The sequence below is a fragment of the Alligator mississippiensis genome, chromosome 1 (assembly GCF_030867095.1).
Source record: "Alligator mississippiensis isolate rAllMis1 chromosome 1, rAllMis1, whole genome shotgun sequence".
Taxonomy (NCBI): domain Eukaryota; kingdom Metazoa; phylum Chordata; order Crocodylia; family Alligatoridae; genus Alligator; species Alligator mississippiensis.
In genome coordinates, this window is record NC_081824.1 from 224,325,061 (window position 1) to 224,342,887 (window position 17,827).

The 17,827-nt window shown below is 41.9% G+C and overlaps 1 protein-coding gene across 7 annotated transcripts in view; it reads right to left on the reverse strand.

Moving 5' to 3' along the window:
• PLCB1 (phospholipase C beta 1) overlaps positions 1-17,827 on the reverse strand; it is a 777,970-nt gene that overhangs the window by 199,058 nt on the left and 561,085 nt on the right. For all 7 annotated transcript variants that reach the window (XM_014595092.3, XM_059720212.1, XM_059720209.1 and 4 more), the window contains one exon: positions 11,893-11,975. In XM_014595092.3, the coding sequence (XP_014450578.3) occupies positions 11,893-11,975 (83 nt within the window). The remainder of the gene's footprint in view (positions 1-11,892; positions 11,976-17,827) is intronic.

Below are 17,827 nucleotides of genomic sequence, written 5' to 3' on the forward strand. Positions count from 1 at the left end.
TGTATGGGGTATTTATTTTAACTCCCATCTCCAGTGGGGATCATTATAGACAAGAGAATCCTCATTTTCTGCAGACAGTACCTATATTTTTTTATTCCACACTCTTAGAAACTGTGGAGCTCAAAGGATATCCTCCTTTTACCCAAAGCATAGGTTTATCTAATGTTTAGAAACTGGCATAAAATCAGATTTTCAAGATTATATACCCGGAAAATTATAACAATTTATTTTTCCATACATAGACTCTAAGGCACATCTTAAATTTAGGGGTGTCTTATATTTGAGTAAATATTGGGGGGGGAGTGGTGTTAGACATGGTGTTCAGACAAAACAATGCAGGTTTCCCCCCTCTGTTGCAACTAAAATAGCCTTAAACCTAAAATCTTACAGAAGCACAGAATCATAGAAACGTAGGGCTAGAAGGGACCTCAGAAGTCCCCTAGTCCAATCCCCAAATCAAGTCATGATCATCCATCTCTAAACCATTCTATGCAAGTATTTGGGTAAATTTGACAATATTTCACTGTTACAAAAGATTAAAACTTTTTCAACCTCCAGACACTTCTTATTTGCTTAAAGCGCCCATTAGAAATCTTGAAAATCTGATTTTATGCCAGTTTCTAAACATCCCTGAATTTAAGATGTGCTTTAGAGTCTATGTATGGAAAACATTGTTATAATTTTCTGGGTATATAATCTAAATGGAGATTTGCCTTGAATTTCCCCCTCCCACTGCTAAAGCAGGAAAAATAAATCCGGGGGGGGGGGGGGGAGGCTTGTGGGCCTCTTATCCTCTACTCCCTCAACTTTTTCTCCCTGCAGCCCCTTCACCCATTATGTCAGACTCTGCTCTCCCTGAGCACATAGAAATGAGGAGCACATTTGAAAACACTGACTGAAATAAACTTGCCTGTAGTCATTCACATACAGGGAAATTACTAGAAGTACCCATAGAATTAATTCATCTAGAATTTATCAGGCTGCATTTTACCTTTTTTGAAATTGCTGCAAATTTTAGCACAGATACTCCATAAACACACTTAATCAGCCCTTTTGTACCTACTTATATAAAGTGTAAACTATGTATGATATTAGTCCAAAGCCAAGACGTTCATGATTTACCATATAGTTCATTGGGCTGAGTCCCAGCAGTCAACAGTGTTTCAAGCCATGGTGACCAGAGAGTTCAGCACTGCTCAGTATGTGTGTGTAACTCCAGATATCCCCACAAAGGTTTCGTGTGCTAATTAGCCCACCACTCATGACTGGAACTAAGTGTTTTTGTCACAAGTCCTGGGATCCTTCAAAAATGTATATATAGATGAGGGATAGGGTAACCTGGTTTGGCTCCATTTCATGGGGGGCTGGGCCATACTAATCGTATGTGAAAGGCTGAGGGAGAGATTCTAGGTGAACAGATTCTAGGTGAACTGTTTGGGGCCCTGTTTGGTGATGTTTACCAAGCATTTAAAGCTAGTTAAGAAACAGGAATCATTGGAAATGGGAAAGGCACAGCTCAGCTATAGTATGGAGTGAAGTCGTCAAAGTCTATTTAATGTAGCGGCTCACTATGACTTGAAAAAGAATGCTGCTGAGGGGGATTGAGTGCAATGGGCACTGTCATATCTCTTATTCAAATGGGCTGCACTAACCTACCCTTCCCATCAGCCTTTTGGTTACGGTCAAGCATTTTTGGCACCAAGGGGAGGGTGTCAGGGCTGGCTCTAGCCCTCCTGGTGCCAGTCTGGTATTACAGGACCTCCAGGCCCAGTGCCAGCTCCCTGCATAGGGAACACCTCACCATATTTTAAAGGGACATACAAAAGCAAAAAAACAAGCAAACAAAAAATGTTCCCATTAGGATGTCTGCTCAATATGGGCCATGTATTTTATAGCTATGCTCAGTGCTGGCTGCATTTAATCGACTTCATAGTTGGTTTCTATTACTGAGCACAAGCTGCTTTTGGCAGCAATTTAATGACAGACAATATATTTAATAAGATTTCCTTGTATGTGAAATGTAGGGTGAATCTTGCCATGCTGATTAAGGTAAAATCTTTATCTAATATTTGAATGTAAATATAAAGAGTTATAGTTAACTATATCAGTCTGAAATTAGGCAGAAGGCAGAGCAGTGTGCACAGAGTAGGCTAACTAATTCAGAGAGGGATTAGTAAGAGATTTTCCTGGGGGCTGCAGCACATGTAGCATCTGATGAAGTAGGTTGTAGCCTATGAAAACTCATTCTTCTCTGAACAAATTAGTCTAGGACAGTGCTTCCCAAACCTTTCCTCAGCGTGACCCCATTTATGGCCCCATTTCCTCACTCCCAACCCACAGCCCCCTACGTCTATGACCCAATCTGCTGATGTTGCAACCCCATTTGGGGTTGCAACCTATAGTTTGGGAACCACTGGTCTACGAGATGCCACACTGCCATGACTTCTACATATATATATATATATATATATATATATATATATATATATATATATATGTGCCCGCCTCCGTTCAATTAGGCACTCCCGTGCGGCCTTTGCCCGGACTAGGGATCGTGTCTGTCCTAGGCTCGCGGGTGGACCCCACAGGCTACCCCTGCTGATGTCAGGGGGGTCCCCTTAACTTTCCTGCCACGACTTGGGATGTCACCTCAGTGGAGGGGTTCCCCCTTGGGGCAGCCTCCAGGGTCGTTGCGCCTCCCAACGGGCACTCACGGGGCTCCAACCTCCCCTACACCCCGGCCACTCACCACCTCGGGTTGCTGATCTTCAGGCCCCTTTTGGTGTCTTCAGCTCTTCCCCAACTCCTGCCCACGGCTCGCCTGCTGTGTAACCAGGTCTTCGGGCCCGGTATACGGTCCGCGAGGACCTCCGGCCTGGTCCTTCCAGTAAGTCTCCCTATCGTTCTAAACTAATCACCCTGTGACGTTATGTGCCTATCCCACCACCGAGCTAACCAAGGTTCCTAAGCTAATGGGCCAGGAGGCCCACAAGGGTTCCTCTGGCCTCTGGGCCACGTGGTTTGCCCTGGGCTCGGGTTCCACCGCCCAGGCGGCTCACCCACTGGGGTGTTGAATCCCTGCCTCTTCCCACGGCTGCTGTGGGCTGCGATGGTCCACTGCCCAGCCCTGCTTTGGGTCTTCGTCCGCCCCTTGGTGTGGTCCGAAGAGGCCCTGTTGGACCCGCCCCTCTATTACCTCTTCTCCAGATCCTCCACGGGGTGCTGCTACTGGCTCTGCTGCGAGTGCAGCTGCTGGTTCCCCCGTCGGCGTTGCCCCACCTTCACTGCCGGTTCTCCAGCTGACTCCGCTGCCGGCGTTACAACCAGCTTCCCTGCCGGCTCTGCTGCTAATGTTGCAGTTGGCTTCCCTGTTGGCTCTGCTACCAATGATGCAGCCGGCCTCCTTGCCCGCTCTGCTGTCGGCGTCTCTGCCGACTCTCTCGGAGCCTCTCCTAGTTCCACCCCCGGCTTTCCACGCTGCCGGGTGCGGCGGTTGATTCCCTCTGAGTGAGGGCTCTTTGCTCCAGCCTCCACGCATCAGCTGCCCCTCCATATCATCGGAGCCGCTTTTAATGTCTCCCGGGCGGCGTCTCCCGCCCATGCTGCTTGGCCGCAGCTGGATATACGTGCGGCTAATCACTTTCACCGGTGGTTTCGCTGCGCGCCTCTCCTCTGGCTCTTCGGGCTCTACGGGAGGTAAGTGGGGCTCTCTTTTGGCCCAGGGCCCTCCTGACCCCCGAGTTCCGCTGGGACAATATGTATATTTAAAAAGAATAAATCCTTCTTTAACTTTCTATGGATATATAGCTAAACTCTTATTTAAAAAGAGCAAGTCCTTCTTTAACTTTCCATGGAGAGAGAGATATATATATCTCTCTCTCCATGGAAAGTTAAAGAAGGACTTGCTCTTTTTAAATAAGAGATTAACTAAATGCATCATACCTGATTTTGCAACTACTTTGAATACATAATATGTATGGAGATACAATTCCAATCCTATAATTTCTAGGGGTGATGGGAACTGATGTTACTAACTAACATTTGCTAATACTCTAAGACATGTAGAAACAGAGCTGGTCAAAACAGGGCATTTCAACCTTTCAAAATTTGCTTTTATTCAGAGTAAGGGTGAAAATAAATAGGCTCAAAATACCCTATATACATGGAACTCTGAAAAATATCTACAGCAGAAGAGTTTCACTTCAGAATTTTAATGCCTTCAAATATTATGTTAATTTGGAACTGCAGTACAGAGAATGAAGATACCCAGAAATGGTGCTACAACAAAGCAATATAACTAAAATATTAGGCAGAAATAGAACGTTTGATTAGAAATATTTTGTATACATTATACCGGACAAACACAGAGATTGGATTTGTTATTATTTCCTTTACTGAGATTGTCTATTTGGGATAAGGACCATCTTTTCATTTTGTTTTTGTACAGTGCCAGGCACAGTGCCATCCTGGTTCAATACTGGAGCTACCAGGTAGGACTGCACTACTATAACCACCACCAAAAATAATAACAACCATAATAATAGCAATAAGAAGAATATTATTATGAGTCTTACAAATACTACTGGTACTAATACTCCTAACAATAATATCTAGTTTAACGCCAATCAGAAGAATTTTTATCCAGGTGGTGTCAATTCATGAAACCAGGACATACAAAGAAATGGGCCCCACCAGCATTCCTGCACTGCCATGTCTTCTGGAGTGCCTTTTGGTCTCTGGCAATTCAGCATAACAAAACTGCCTACAGGACTAAGAGTACAGAAACCAAGCACATGAACCTTCCCATCACAGGAGACAATTATCACTGGGAACAATGCTCTGAAGTTGCAACAAAGCTGCAAAGCTCTGATGGACGAGATCACATTTCAGAAGTGCAAATTATTGATAACATGCATACCTATCATCAACATTTTCCTCCTCATCTTAGCAGCAATGGACAAGAAGTTCTAGACACTGGGACAAAATGGTTGAAAGCAGGTTTTAAGAGGATATAAGGAGCTGTTGTCAATTAACAGGACAATTTCAAATCACCTGCACTGGCTACACATAGGGTTTGACTTAATTCTTCAAAATTGGGTCCTCAGAGTACTCAGGCTAAACAAAATGCCAAAGAGTTTAATAACTACTCTTTTGTATATAATAGTCCACTTGGATAGATAGTGGTACATGAACATCAAGGCCAAAAATATGGTAAGGACCTGATCCAAATCACAGGGGAACTTCCAAGGAGACACTTGAACCCTCTCATGGTATTGCCTGACATTTAATCCATTCAGCCTGATGCCATGGGATCTTGGCTATGATTATGCAACTAGCAGCTCAGATTGTTGCATCTAGTCTGTATGGATGACCTCAAGCTGTCCAATGGAAGCAATACCAAAGTATGATGGCATTATGAACTCTTTCAGTTGTTCTATCTCTCTGAACTGTGTGTTGGATAAGTGTGCTACACTATATGTCCAATGCAAAAGAGCAGTCAGGTGAACCAAACTGAAACTTGCGGATGAATCTAAAATCAAAGAACTGGACAGGGAACAGGCATAAAAATATATGGGACTGAACCAACTTCTAAAGATTAAACACATCAAGACACCAAGAACACTGCCATATAGGCTCTTTAATAAGCTGGAATATGACTTGACAACTGATTTAAATTCCTATTTATTTATTTAAATTATGGCAAAAACCCAGCAATGTTTAGCCATGCTGGCTTGTATTTCAGAATATTTAAATTGTCCAAGCCAAATCTGGAAGCCCTGAAAAAGGTGAGGACATTACTTACGCCAAACTAATTCCATTTAGAATGGGGTGGGCAATTATTTTGGGTGGAGGGCCACTTACTGAGTTTTGGCAAGCCATCAAGGGCCGCATGACAAGCAGCCAGGGGCAGATAAATATTAATTTTCTAAAAGTTTTAGGAGCCCCACAAGCCAGATAGAATGGCCTGGCGGGCCACATCCAGCCTTAGGACTGCATTTTGCACACCCCTGATTTTGAGGTTTCATTTACGTCATAAAACAGGCACAAAAAGTCCATTGAGTCTTGGGCATCTTTGCAACAACTGGGTGGAAAATTTGAAGAAATACTTCCTAAATATTCATTGTTACATGGGGCAGATATTAAGGCTTAACAATATTTCCTGGCCTTTGGAGGAGAAAGGGGTGCCAGAAGTGTAACATTAGTGTTCAGCTCAGGAATAGACTAGTGAAAGGAAGCAGAAGGTGCTGCATGGAAGGTTTTTGACTATGCTCTCCATAAACCAAATTGATAGCAAGCATTTGATTGTTTGGTTGAGATGCAGCAAGATTTTTGGTGGTAATAGGACAAGAGTATTATAACCAACAATTTTAAGTAATGTGTCCTGAAAGAAAATACACCTGACATGAAGATTACATGGCCTCATCAGAGAAACACCTCAGCATATTTCAGGCAGATGCCAGGTCCTTGCTAGTTGAAAGCATATACTTTCAATTAGTCAATGCTCTCTTGGCCAATGCTGTCGCTAAGGTATTGCATCACCACTTGTCTTACAAGAAAAAGTTAACATATGCCACAATTCCTTAGTATAAATATAGACTGACATCACTGAGAAAAGTGATCTAACATCCAACAAATAGATAACTAACCAGATATCATGGGCATGGACAAGACGACCTGGATAGTAGTACTTATAGACAGTACTATCCCTCAAGAGGACAGTGTGCTGTGCATTACTGAAGAAAAGCAAAGAAGTTACCCTGACCTTGTTACAGACACATGGAGAAGGTGAATGTGGTACCAGTAATGAATGCTTTCCATAAATGGAGTTATTTTACTGTCAGCTCTGACAACCTCAAAAATGCAGGAAAATTGAGTGAATTATCCTACTAATTCAAAATGTGCTCCTATGCATTGTCAAGATCATACAAAAGGTTCCCTTTCTGGGAGCAAGCAACTTCCTGTGTTCTGTACCCATTCCAACACACTCTAAGAACCAATGCCATATTGTTGTGGTGGTTGTTGCTGTTATTGTCATTATTATTGTTGCTGTTATTACTATTATTATTTGGGACAGATTTCTTAAATAATAATAATAGCTGCAGCAGTATATTTTCATTATTATATTGAGAATAGTCTTAATTATCTATAATACACAAATAAAAACTCTGTTCTTTCCCACAGCAAGTAAAAAAAAAAAAAGAAGTAAAATGGAACCAGAAAACTTGATAGAAAAAAACTATTAACATTTGTAACATAATTCTAGCCAGAATCAGCAATCTGAATGTAATTATGTTCAATCTTAACATTGATCTTAAATGGCTACTGTTCAAGGATCACTTAACCTTTTCCCTATGTCATTGGTGTATTCCTAATTATAGAAGTGTCTGCCATTAGATTTTTAGATATCTTATCTTCTTAAATTAGTTTCACTTCAAACCTCAAGGTCTTTTTTTATATCTTTCCAATATTTTCAAGGTCCTAAAGGTTTTCTCCCTCCCCTCCCACCTTTTTGCACACTGGGAGAAGGTGGGATCATTTCCTTTCTTTATAGTGTTTTTTCCCAGTATATAAACTTTGATTTGAATATATGTTCAGGAAATACATTTCTTTACAGGATGATTATGTTATATACAGTAACATCTAACAAATGGATCAATTACATTGAGATAATGTATAAACAAATACTTTTTATAAGCAATACCTATGCACAATAGAAGTATTTATGTATAACTAATATAAAAGATAAATTCATACATGAAGAGATATATAAATGAATGGCTTTTAGATTATAAATATTATTCTGCATATCAAATAACATAAAACACAATATATATTAGCCCATGTATATGAATTTTACAACAAATATACTCTGTATTGTATAGTGATATATATGCACCTAAACATCCCACTGGACTTCTTATCGTATAAAAAATGGGTATGAACGATGATACTGTATACTGGAATTAATGGCAGAAAGGTGGGGGAATCTAACTCACATTCTATCAAACTGTATGAGGTCTGAATTTTACTTGGAAAAAATACTGAAAGGAATTAAGCTGATGATTAACAATATTGTATTTATCCATGGGAGTGATCTAAAATATTTGCTGCAAAGTAATTTCAATTCCCTAAATAGATATGAACAAAACATATACCATAAAACAGTAAAGTTCCCACTGTCTTCAGTGGTACCAGGATTTCAGCCACAAAATACTCCCTTAGTATGGAGGGAGTCTAAGAGCTGAAGAGCTAAGGAAAATTCTGGTCCCCCTGAAATAACTGGGAAGTGATTCACTTGTCATTTAGCATTAATTCTCTAGAACTGAAAGACACAGAAGCACTTAGCATTATGAATTGATTTTCGACCTCAATGCTCTTGAAAAGTTAAGGGAAAAACAATGTTCTGTGTAAATATAAAGATAGAAAAAATAGTCCATGAAATTATGTGAGAGTTTTTCTGACCAGCATGACCAACTGTAGATTTCTTTAGCGACTTGTGGCGAAATGAAAGCCTAATGGTGGCATTCAGTTAAATGACTGGAAATAGTATTCAGCCAAAACAGAATTAGAACCCACATGCATTAAATTTGATCATTTATTGCTGCAAAAACAACAACTACCCAGAGTAATCAATCGTAAACCTCACAAAAGAGAAAACATTTCTCAAATGGGCTCCAATAATAACCGTTTACTGTTATAACAACACATGGAAGAGCACGGCAGTACACCCAGGGCCTAATTCATCATCCGTTACTATAGGCTATGCCAGGGAAAATCCACAATTTTTTGTGGAGATAAACTGTCATAAGACTGGATTCATGCACTGATAGTACTCTTTTTTATCACCCTATTAGATTTTCATATCACCGCTAATTGATATTTTAAGTTTAGTGTCATTTTTTCGGAGTTGTTTTGGCATTTAATTCCCGCCCCCCACCCCGAACCATTATAAATTCTTTAGTTTTTATATAGTAAAGTACATTAAGGCATTCCAAAAAAGGTTAAAGACCTTATTCCTAATGCTTTTTTGTTTAAGATTATTACATGGATGGTTGAGATAATAGATAAGGTGGTTCTTCCTTTTATAGACAGTGGACGCATCTACACATTACCATATGGCAACGTTGCTACAGCGCTGTGCTTTAGTACTTCCTTTTGAAAGTAGCACACTATACTGGGGACGTGTGCTGCTGTGGCAATGTAGCTGGCAATCACATGTAGACCCATGTTACTGCTATGCTGCCATAGTGCGCCATACAGCGACATAGTGTATTGTTGTGTCACTGTAGGGGAATGTGTAGACATGCCCAGAGTGTTTCAATAGGTTTAATATAAAAGATTGGAAAGAAAAGGATTGAGAATAGAGTCCCTCTTGCAGGCTATGGGCCAAATTCAGAAGTGTTGTAAAAGTTTACGAGTTAGACACTGGTAACTTGAACATAAGTGAGTACAAGCTGTCTCAAAGGGCCAAAAGAAAGGGGTCTGTCAATGGAAGATACTAACAGGTGTAGTAGTACTAAAGCAGTAGTACTAAAGCATTTTGGCTTTAAAAGCGACACAAACCCAGTTTGTCTTCCATGCATACCCTTTTAGATACCTTCACATCGAACTTTCAATTTAATCCTACTGGCCTAACTCAAATTTGTAGTCACGAGTTGCTGAGTGTTTTCTGGGGTGTTGCTTGTAGCTGTGTTGGTCTAAGGACATAGGCAGACAAGGGGTGCAGACAGAAGTGCAGCTCCCAACTGTAACTCAGAACGATTTTTGCAAACTGTTCTGAGTTTCAGCAATACCCCAGGCCAAACAGAAGTTCACTGTTGTTCCAGGGGGGAGGGAAATCTAGCTGCCAGCTCAGAACCTGCAACCAGGTTTCCATAGCAATAGCCAGGGCTCTCTGCCAGTGCTTGCTGTGTTCAGAATGGGAGTGGGGAAAGGCAGAGAGAGCTTGTTTTGGGACTCCCCAGCTGGTGCTGAAGGATGGGGTGGGTGAATTGGGGTCCTCTTCTTCCCCCACCTTGGCAAGGGCTGCAATACACCTGCTCCACCCTCCAGGGCTGGGCTGAAAAACTCCCAGACTGAACTCCTTCCACTCCCTTTCCACCTCCCATTCAAAAAACAGTGACAGGCAGGACACTCTGCAGACACAAATGACAAAAGATGCTACATTTTGTAACCACTTTATCCAATACATCATGCAATGAAGGGTCAGATTTTCACCTGATGGTTATTTTTTAAACTATTTGCAGCTGTACACTTTGTTTGGCCACACCTATAAACTGCTTTCTGTGGCCAGATAAGGCAAAGATTGTCACCTCCGTCTGCACCCAAGGTTATTTGGGTGAATGTGATATCTTTTATTAGACGAACTGAACAGCTGGAAAAATTGTTCTTTACAAACTTTAGGGCACAAGCACCCTTCTTCAGGCGCAGGGAAAGCCTGCTGGGGTCTGTCTACTCTCTGTCTACACCACCACACTCTCCCTATGCCTGAAGAAGGGTTCTTTTGCCTGAAAGCTTGTAAAGAACAATTTTTTCAACTATTCAGGTGGTTTGATAAAAGATATCACATTTACCCAAACAACTTTATCTGACTGTTTTTGTGAATGGAAGGAGGGGTTAAAAAAAGTATGGTATGAGATAGTCTGATAATCATCAGTTTCATGGTTAACTGGACCTAAAATGTTACTTTGGCCATTGTTTTGCCATAATGCAGAGACAGTGCAGTTAATGATGAACTCTACTGTAAGACAGAAGAAAGCATGCTTCACCCCTCCTATTGAAGCTATGCGTCAATGCAGCAAAGAATTTAAGATCTGTTGGCGCAGAAAGCGAAAGAGCACAAGCCTAAATGGGGAGATGGGAGATGTGGCTTTCATCTCCTCTTGCTGAGAAGATATTTGAACTTGGGGCTTTGTAGCGAGTGTCCTAACTACTGGACTACGAATAAAAGCAGGATACCTTCGCTTCCTTCAGCTGCCTGTGTGCGCATCATAATCTGAGAATGCCAAGAGAATTGCCTAATTTATGGGTCCTGATGACATTCAGGTATGAGCTAAGTAACTCATTCCTCAGCAAGATTAAGATTGAGGTCTCAGAGCTGAGATTCTGGTAGAAGGGAGGCATGAGTAATTATTTCTGTAGATTAAATCTTGCTCTGTGGACCAGCTAGTTTGGGTGCTGAAGTATCCATTGATAATCATACAACAGAATCACTAAAAATGTGGGGCTTAGAAGGATGTCAAGAGATCATGTAACCCATTTCTGTGTTCTGAGGAAGGATCTCGTATACTTAAGAGCATCCCTGATGTATGCTCATCTATTTTGTTCTTAAAAATTTCCAATGAAGAAGTTTCCACAACCCCTCCATGTAGGGCTGTGTGGGTTAAACAGATTATGATGCATATTCTTTCCTGCTCCCTCTTTTAGTCTTATTTTACTGTCATTGGGAATCTGACCTTAAATCTTTACACAAAGGCTCAGATTCTGTCCTCTGTTCTCTTGTTAACTGCTCATGGAGTAGCTACAATAAAATCATATGGGGCTGCTTGATGAGTCAGATATTTCTCAACCTAAGGAAAAGTGGCAGAATTTGGCCCATGACTATTTAAACATGCCCATTCATACTTAAGGCTTAGATTCACCACGACACCCCGGAACATGCATAACTTGAAGCAGCTGACAAGTCTCATTTGATGTCATGGTACTACTCACACTTGCTTGACTGTGCTTAAGTATGCGCTGAAATAGAGCCTAAGTACAGGATGACAGAAACCTGGTGATGCTGACTGATGAAAAAGCCAACTAATAAAAATGCCAAGAATGGCTAAACAATCCTGACGTTAGGCTTTGTCAAGTTATAATACTATACACTGCAATCCTATAATTACTTACGAATCCACGTGGTTTTCAAAGGACAGGAGGATTGGAAAAGGTGACGTCTTAAATGCACACTCAGCAATTGCTTCTATGACTTCCTAAAGAATTAGAACACAGGTGAGTCACACAACCTTGTAGCTAACGTAAATGTATTCTGGTTTCTGATTTAACTTATCTACCTGCAAAGCAAACATAAGAGACCTGAGTGCCTTTCAAAATCCTGCCCAGACCTTTTATTCAAAGCAACCTGAAAGTTTATTTTTAAAATGACAGAATAGCCTCAAGAGTTACATTACTCTAGGAACGTTTTGGTGTCTGTCTGTGAATGAACAAATAGCTTAAACATAATTTTGTCTTTGCAGGGAACAATGCCACTCCTAAAGCTATGCCTTTTGCATGGACTGTTTTGCATAATTAAAATAATTCATGTTCTGTTTGGCAAGCTTGTTGTATTTTTTGAGCAGCATTTTTTTTTGAGGAGTAAAATCCTTAGTTACTCTGATCTACAACTTTCCATGTCCCTTTTTTTTGATGTAGGAAATCTCTCCAAGGTATAAAAATGAAAGATTATTTCATTCAGTTTTAGCAACCTACGGTGTAATAATCATCAAACATCAGTTCAGAAACTGGCTTGTTTATAAAAGCTGGTTTTCAACTTTGACTGAATAAGCAATGGTACGTGAACACCGGGAATCCTGGTTTTCCCCGATAAAAAAATTGCAAATTCTGACAGAAACCTCAAAATCTGTGAATAAAATGAAAAGCCTTCATTCCCTCCCCCCACAAACCCCTGGCCCTGCTTGTGTTCTGCACTCCCCCCCCATCCCCCACAGCTCTGCTGGTGCCCCTCGCCCCCCACACATACCCCCTTGCCTCCCCCCAGCCCTACCAGAGGGGGCCCCCAACTACCAGGGCTATGGGGCCAAGAACCTGGGTCTGCAGCCCCCTGCCCCTGGCAGGAGGTGATGGCTGCTGCAGCAGAGCAGAGCCCAGCTCCCCCCTGCTGCCTCCTGGCTGCCTGTGGCAGGCTCAAGTTGGGGCGGGGGGCAGTTCCCTGCCACTATGCTCCCTCCTAGGGGGGTGGGGGAGACGTGTTCCCCCCAGATCTGTGCACGGGGTTTGGGGCAGGTGCAGGCTGCCCACAGCAGGCTCAGGCTCCTGCCATGCTGCCCTCCCCTGCATGCAGGGGGCACATTAGCAGGGTGGCACGAAGCTTGCAGAGGCAAACAACTTCCCCACAAGACCCTGCTCTGCTCCACAGTGCTGGGCCTTACCTGCTGGGCTGCAAGGTGGGAACCCAAGCCCACAGTGGGCAGCTCATGCCTATTCCCACCCCATGCACAGATCTGGGGGGGCACAGGTCCCCCTGTCCACCCAGGAGTGCATGTAGCAGCAGGGAACTGGCCCCTCTCCCCACACACGCTACCTGTGGCCCTCTCCCACTCCCCGCAGGGGCCCTGTGGCCATGCATTGCAGGCCCAGGCCCCAAGCCCCACGCAACACCCAGTCAGACAGCATCCCCAGCCCCAACCCTGCCCAACTTCCTCCCTCCCTAGGGGGACCTCAAATCCCTGCCCCCACTTACCTGTGTGAGCTGCTCTTCAGGCTGCTTGGCAGCCATGTGTATATACATGCACATGATGCTCCCTTCCTGACCGCCCTCCTCCCGCTTCCTCCCTGCCCTTTGCAGCCTAGAACTCTGCCAGCCTGCCAGGGAGCTGTTTGCAAAACTGAAAAATCTGCAGGTTTCTCTGGTAAAATTAAAAATCCAAATTTTCCTCTGGTAAAGGATAAAAATCTGTGGTTTTCTCTATTTTACACACACACGTGTAATCATTTTATGACACTAATTTCAGCTGTAGGCTCATTATACCCTGTAGTAAAATACTTATTGTTAGAAATTATTTACATTTCCTTCTTGGGTTACATGCTTGTTTCACACCAGCATTGGAAATTTTTTAACATGCACTGTTGCCAACCTTTGGTATTTAAGCAAAAATTATGAGTTAGGCCCTTGTAAAATCATGAGAGCAGTTTTAAAATAATATTTTAAAAACTGCATTTGGATTACTGTTTGTTTGTTTTCTGGCTTGTGAACTTTTCAGGGTTATATTTTAAACCTGTTTTTTGCGACCATGATGTTTAGAAATGTACTCCTTTTTTCCATCAAATTGATATATTTTGGTGTGTTCACATGATAGCTAAGTCTAGGCTTGAAGAAAAATATCCAGTACAGAAAGATTTGGCAACATCAACTGTAATTCAGTCTTTACAGTTTTTGTATTATTTCATATCTATGTTGTCTGGTGAAGATCCTCGTTTGGGCTAGGAACAGACATTATACATAAACCAGTTTAGTGATTAGAAACTGGTTTAGACCTGTAACAGAACAGATGTTCAGTGAACATAAACCAGTTTGAAAATGGCTGAAACTGGTTTGAGATAAACCTGGTTCAATGTAGAATCAGACTTAACTGATTTGGGTCAAACCAGTTTATGCAATGTCTGTCCCAGACCCCTTGCTGGTTTAAGTTAAGCCAGACACTCCAAGCATCCCGGCATGCTCTCTGGGCTGGGCGGGGCTCTCTGCTCCACAGCAGAGCTGGCCCCTCCCCTCTGCTCCGTGGCTTTAGCTCTGGCAGAGACTTGCAGGCTGCTCCTCCCCCTCCCCACTCCCTACTAAGCAGGAATTCCCCCTCCCCTCTGCTTTGCTGAGAGGTATCTGTGTATTAGCTAAGAGACCACATCCTGGCTCCGGTCCATGCTGTGACAAGGCTTAGACTAACCTGCAAAGATTGAATCAATTCAGGCTCAGGCTTTTTGAATGTCTGTCCCTAGCCCTGAAGTTAACAGAGCTAGGGAACTGGTTCTTTATCTAGGTGGCTATAAATATATGCTCACCCATGCGCACACGTGTATGATATGGTGAGACTATGTGTTAAAGAACAAACATCTAGAAATTTTAACTGCCTCGTATGGACTCTATAAATCTATTTCTACCAGGATTATTTCTAATTTTCCAAACTCTGAGCAGAATCAAAAGCCAAAACTTTATTTTTTTCCTTTTCTTCTGTAAGCAATTTCCCAATTGAGACCCTAGCATGGGGTTGGCCATATCAAGCAGTAGCATCACGGTTATTTTTATTTACAGAATTAAAATCACTAAATAAATCAATATATAAGTAATCACATCTAGTCTGATAATAGATAACCATCAGCAAATGTATTCATTCGATTTATTTATTTATGCAATTTACATGCTGACCTTTCCAACAAAGGTTCACAGAAACTTAAGAGCAAGAGAAACAACAACTTAAAAGAGCAACTGGAAAAAATAAAACAAAATAAAACAAAACAAAGCAGAGACCCACTAAATAACATCTCAGCCTAGTTTTGCCTGCTAAATGACTGCCCAAATAGAAAACTATTGCCGCATTTCTGAAAGATGTTCAGTCTTGGGCTCTGGAGAGCTTCAAGAGGGAGTCCCAGAGCTGAGGAGTGACTGCTGAGAATGATCTCCTATAAGTTTTCATCAAGAGGACTTGACATATGGATAGTACCTGTAGGGCGTTGCCTTTGGCTGACAGGGCATAGGGAAGAATCCCTTAAGTATGTAGGATTCAGGCTGCTTAGGGCCTTATAAGTCAAGACTAGTACCTTGAAATGCACAAAAAAAAGCTGTTGGGAGTCAGTGCAGACATTGGAGGACTGGAGTTTTGTGTTCCTTATGACCCATCTCCACCAGAAGGTGGGCCACTGTATTTTGCACCAGCTGCAGTTTCTGGACAGTTTTCAAGGGCAGCCCTACATAGAGTAACTACAGTAGTCTAATGTTAAGGTTATGAAGGTGTGGATGATGGTGGCCAGATCAGACTCTAAAATCAGTCCTCCACAAGTCAAGTGGTCTACCCACCAACATCAACATCCACATCCACATCCACTATATGTCCAATGACGTATATTATGCCATTGGACAGAACAAAATACTTCCTTTTGATGGTGTTGATATATCACCAAATAGTTTTGTTACCTTCAATTTGTCACTCTGTTGGATTTATGACAGGAGTTTAAGTGATTTTGGAGCACTTGAAAGCCAGTGTGACCTATACTTGTAAGTCAGTAGGCTCATTTGGACAATCCCTCACCAATATGATAACAATATGACCTACCAAAAAAGCGCAGACCATCTTTAGAGGTTCTAAGAGTTATTCATTACTTTTTTTGGTTTAATTTACCACCCTCAAAACTGGACCATAACTGTACCTGTGAACACAATAAAAACACACATTTTTCAAGCCCTCAGCTATATTGCATGGAGCTAAATGCTATTTTGTAGTAGATGCTGCCAGAGTCTGCAGGAGCCTGTGACTCATGTTCAGGTAAAGAGTACAGCATGTGTTAGCCTTTTAACACCAGCTATGGACTGAGAGCTCAGTTCTACTCTCAGATCTACACAACAGTACTAAGCCTAGATAGTAGTGGGAGTTCTGCGTATGTGAAGGGAGCAGAATATTGCAGTGAAGCACTTCCCTTAGGCATCTGAGGCAGGTTTTATCCCCTAGTTATGGACAAGTTCCATACAGTCATTTTAAAGTGTCGATATTCTCAACTGCAACTTAACTGTATAATACTAACTACAAGAGGAGGCATCAGGTCTATAAGGGTAAAAGTGTGGATAGTCCTTCTGTATGGCCAAAATCTGTAGATGAGAGACACGGAAATGGGGTAAATGAAGTGATGTGCCTTTTCAAGGTCGTCCTGGGTCTTCATATTTACATCACGATCATCTTCAATCAGTAAAAGATGAAAGGTGGAAGGGAAACTAAGATGCAAGCTTTGCTGCAACAGGAGTCAGACTCACTTGAAGTGAACCTCGAAAATACACAATAAAAGTATATATACACAGAAAGCACATTCTGATTTTGAGGAGAGAAAATATGTTTGGTTTTGTTGTACAGTCATATACCTCTGCAGTTTTAAGCAGCAGATAGAAAGCTCACAAATTCCTCCAAATCAAGAGGTGAGGTTAAAAAAAAGCAAAAGAATGAAGTTCTTTCATGGTGAGTTTATATTATTTCTGCACCTCAGAAAATCTATTTGAGTCAGTATCAACTGGCAGACTGAGCAAAAAAGCATTGCATGTCATGGACATGCCAAAAGAGTGAACTGATTAATGACTCAGCACTCAAGAGCCAGAGTCAGTGATCATTCAGAATTGATTCACACACCATTGACGTGTTATTTCACTGCCACTTTGTTCATTCCAAGTCAAACAGCATACTCTTTAGAAAGGAAGAAAAGCAGCAAGAAATAAATTAAAAAACAAAGAAACAATATGAACATCCACCTTAGGAATGACTGAAAGTTTGTTTTAGATTCAGAATTTCCTTTTCAGATCCAGGGCCGGATTAACTCATAGGCAAACTAGGCACATATCTAGGGCCCTAAGTGAAGAAGGGGCCCAGTTGTACTTATTTTGCTGCAGCAGTGCCACTGCCATGCTGCTGCAGTGCTGCCGGACTCCTTTTCCTTTCTAGGGATGCACGCTGCAGCTCTAAGCCCTGGCAATGGCTGCTGCCCTATGCAAAGCAACTAGGTACCTAGTTTGTTTGCCTAGGGCCGACTAAAGGGCCGACCCTGTTCATATCAGTCATACTCCAGTGGTACAGAGACTAAGCTGAACCACAGAATGGGCTTAACTCCCAACAATTTTGGACTTCTTTCTCCAGGATGCTAAGGTACTTTTGTAGGGTCAGGCAGCAGGTTGCTTTATGCTTTTACATGTGGCTTAAAAAAGGTTGAGAACAATTTTATTTAATAAAACATCTTTTAGGAACCAAACTCTTCACATACCAGTATCAACAAGCTTTTTGCCAATTTAATGGGAGAGTTAGTAGTAATAGTGCAAAAGGATTATATTTTATATTTTCCTGGGAATATATCAATTGGA